At 61.6% G+C, this 3876-nt stretch overlaps 1 protein-coding gene across 1 annotated transcript in view; it reads right to left on the bottom strand.

Annotated features, from left to right (window-relative positions):
• Positions 1-2702: 2702 nt before the first annotated feature.
• PLA2G2F (phospholipase A2 group IIF) overlaps positions 2703-3876 on the bottom strand; it is an 11494-nt gene continuing 10320 nt past the window's right edge. The window contains exon 5 of the mRNA XM_006145424.1: positions 2703-2914. Within this exon, the coding sequence (XP_006145486.1) occupies positions 2703-2914 (212 nt within the window). The remainder of the gene's footprint in view (positions 2915-3876) is intronic.

Genomic DNA, 3876 nt, shown 5'->3' on the forward strand with positions numbered 1-3876 from the left:
TCCTTTAGCAAAAGCCAACAAACAAACAAAAAACACAAAACCTGAGTTGAGGAGCCTCTTTTCTTGCAGGTACCTCATGTGAGAGCTGATCTACATGCGGGGGAAGCAGGGCTGCCCCTGAGGACAGGGAAGATTCCATCTGCTCAGCCTTTCCTGCCCTAGAACCTCCCCAGATGCCCCCAGGAAAACCCATAGCTTTGGGAAGCATCAGGGGTGCTGGTCATTCTCCACAAGGGAAAACTGATGCCTATACAGGGGAGGAGCCCGAGCTGGGGAGGCCAGGACTAGGACCCGGGACCCCGCTGCCCGCTGCTTCCTCATATGGCCTCTCTGTCGGGGCCTTCCTCACTAGTAATCAAAGGTGACCTCCCATCCTCCCTGCCACCACCCTGTTCCTCTGAGCCCCTCAGTGGCTGTCACCACAAGCCTGTGACCCTTCAGGCCAGAGGTGTAGCCCCAGGTCCCAGACGGTACAGCTGAGGCTCAGCACCTGCCAACAGCACAGCTCGGAGTGGGCCTGCGGGCACCCCACAACCCAGCCCTCGGAGTCATCGTGAAGAAGGTGCAGAGGGGCCGCTGGAAGTCAGACACTGAGGACTCAAGAGCCTAGCCCCGTCGTGTGTACCTGTGCGGCTTTGGGCAGATGCATGCCCTCTCTGGGCCTCAGCTACTCAGGAAAAGTGGGAAGAGCATGGCAGGAGTCGAGGCCTGAAAGGGACTTAGCCCAGTTGTCGCTATTGCTGTGCTCAGGCTAGGTGACCATGGCCTCTACACCCCCACCCAACCTTCGCCTCTCTCTGCTGGGACAGGAAAGGGATGGGGCAGGCCAGCTGCTGGGTGTTAGGGAAGTCACCCTCCCAGAGCCAGAGACCCGGGACAGTCCGTGCCCTCCCAGCACCTGTGCAAGGACGACCCAGCAATGACAGGTGAGCAGGGGCCTTTATTTGTCTGGGGTGGGGGGGGGGTGCCCGTGGAGATCCTCGAAAGTCTCAGTGAGGTGGAGGGCGGGAACCACCTCCCACGTGCCAGCAGGGTGGGCACCAAGGAGGGGCACAGCCAGGTACCTGTGCTCCCCTCGCAAAGCGCAAGGCTCCTGCAGGAGACTCTGGGCCCCCTACCAGCCCTGGCTCAAGGGGGGCTCCAGCTCAGAGATATAGCCGGCCAAGGAAGGGAAGGACATGGCCCAAGTGGCAGCTGGGCTCCTGAGAGGGCGGCGACTGGGCAGATTATGCCAAGGCACACAGGTGCCTCCATGGCTGTCACAGCACAGAAGTGAGCAGTGGAAGGGCCTCCTACATACACAGTGGCAGCTGAGTCCTCGGTCCCAGTGCCTGGCCTTCCGGGAGCTGCCGCCATGCCAGGCTGTGGCCCATCCTGCTTTATCTCCTTAGACAGCTCTCCTTGGGCTGTGGCCACCGCCTTGGCTCTCTCCCAGTGACGGTGGTCCCCAGGGTGCTGTCAGGGCAGGAGCTTCTGCTGTGGTTCTCCATGTGGGGCAGGCAGGTACATGTCACAGCGTGGCACCAGGTCCTCAGGGCTGGTACGGAATGAGGGCAGAGCCTGGCTACCTGGAGGCTGTGGGCTCGGAGGCTGAGGGCCAGCCAGGGAGGACAGAGGGGGTAGAGGACAGTGCTGACCAGGTGCAGAGCTGGTCGGGCTAAGCCTCACACTGCCTGCAACACCACGGCCCATAGGAGCCCGACCCACTGAGGTCCTGCACCCCAAGCTCCTGTCTCCTGTGCTGTGCCCCCTCCTCCTGCCAGTGCCGTCTCCCTCTGGACAGCCCCTGCCCTCTCTTCACTCCCTGGTCACCGGCCTGCTCTGTCCCTACTGCCTCCTGGTATCTTCCTCACACCTCCTGCCTTGACCCTTTCCCTCCCTCCTTGGCTTGTGGGTCCCAGTCCTTGGGGTCCTCCCAAGGAGAAGGGAACCAACGACTGGACACTGCTACTCCCAGCACAGGAGACAGTGTCTCTGTCCTCCCCAGCACTGGCCTGTGGGGTATCTGTCAGGGCCTGGGGGCTGGGTCAGGGTGCTCCTCAGAGCGGGCCGGGTGCAGCCCTCGGGTGTGCTGGTCGGCAGGCCGTGAAGGAGAGTGGGTGTTGGGCTGTTCAGGCTGTTGGTGTCCCGGAGCCTGCTCTGGTGCACACCCTGGGGCCTGGGCCTGGACTCATGTACCGACTCAGTGAAGAATGGGGTATCGCCTGCTGTGTGAACGGGGCTCTGGAGAGCTGCCAGCCCAAAGCACTGAGCACACGGAGTCATCCTGTGGGGTCAGACCAGGGCCCAGGGCCCAGGCCTTGTGGCCAGTACTGTCTGCCTGGACTTTGTCCTGTGACACACCAGACTGAGGACCCGTGCCAGCAGCTCAGGGCCTAGGTCTAAGGCTTTGGGGGAGCCAAGCTGGGGACAGCAACAGAGGCCCCCAACCCCTTCTCTCTCAGGCCTTTCACACACTCAAGAGAGACCAGGCCACATGCTTCCTGCCAAGTCCTGAAGGATAGGACACAGGACACGGCCACACCCAGTGCTGGGCTGAGTGGCCAGGCAGTCACTTTGGGGCCCAGGCCTCCCCCAGTCCTCAGGGGAGGCAGCAGGGCAGCCCTCAGGCTCCCATCTGCCCTTGCTTCCCCTGCTCCATCTGGCTGGTCCCTGACAGATGCCAGGCCTCACCCCCTCTTCTCTCTCAGACCTCACAGGGGCTAGAGTGGGGCAGGGGTGCCCAGGGAGCCCGGTGGGCAGGCCACCTCCTCAGGAGGAGGCTCGTAGATGCTGCAGTTGGGCTGGGGACCTTGGCAGTAGATGTTGAGGTAGCCGCGGAGCTCCTCCCTGTACACCTGGCTCTGGAGACACAGAGCCACGTCCTTGTCGCATGCACAGGTCTGCTTGTCGCACTCCGTCTTGTTGAGCTCGCCTGTGGGGAAGGGGTAGCAGAGGCAGTGGGTGGACGGGGCTGTGGCCCCACCAGGACCAGGGGAGGGAGCCGACTCTGAGAACCTCCGGGTCCTGGGAATGTGGTCTCGGCAGCGCCTGCACCCCCAGGGGCCCCACCCTGACTTGCAGGGCCAGCCGCCTGGACATAAAGCGCTCTCCAGGCTGCGACTCTGCTGCACGCGACAGTGGCATAACCACGGAGGTCAAGCGTGGTCATTGTATCGTTGGGGAAACTGAGGCCCAGAAAGGGGGCGGGCTTACCTAAGTCACCCAGAGCACGAAAGCCCGCCCTGCCCCCAGGTACTTTCTACTATCCCAGACCTCCTCCTTTCATCAGCAGAATTGGAGGACATGCCCGCGCGGGGAGTGGGTGGCTAGGGCTGAGCGAGCAGAGCCCTGTACAGCAGGAGCTCAGCCTAGCGAGGGCGTCCTCTGGGCTCTGGGGCTGTGGCTGCGGCTGTCATCAGCCGTCAGAAGTCATGCTTAGGGGCCGGGTGCACAGCTGTAAAGCATGAGGCTGGCCCTCACAGGAAAGTCCCGGGATTGTATCTGGAGACCCCTCTGGGTGTGCCCTGATCCGGGCTGCCTGAGTCCGGGAACTCTGGGCATCAAGACCCTGTCAGGGGTGCTGTCTCTCTCACTCAGGGAAGAAATAAGTAAGTAAACAAAAAATAAATAAGAGGGACCAGCAGTTAGCGTAATGGCTGTGTCGCTGGACTCGCATGTAGTCATCCACAGTTCGAGTCCCGGACCCAGTGACTTAAAACACGCCGGGCATGTGTGCATGCGTACCCAAGATCCCGAGAGGAGAAGGGAGAAGAAGAGATTGCGGTGTGGCCATCCTCTCTTTCTCTGAGGGGTGATTTCTCTCTTTCTGTCTCTCTTTGTCTGTCTGGTGAGCGCATGCACCCTGTAGCAAAAACCTCTCAAAAAAAAAAAAAA

Source organism: Tupaia chinensis, unplaced genomic scaffold (assembly GCF_000334495.1).
Source record: "Tupaia chinensis unplaced genomic scaffold, TupChi_1.0 Scaffold000146_1, whole genome shotgun sequence".
Classification (NCBI taxonomy): domain Eukaryota; kingdom Metazoa; phylum Chordata; class Mammalia; order Scandentia; family Tupaiidae; genus Tupaia; species Tupaia belangeri.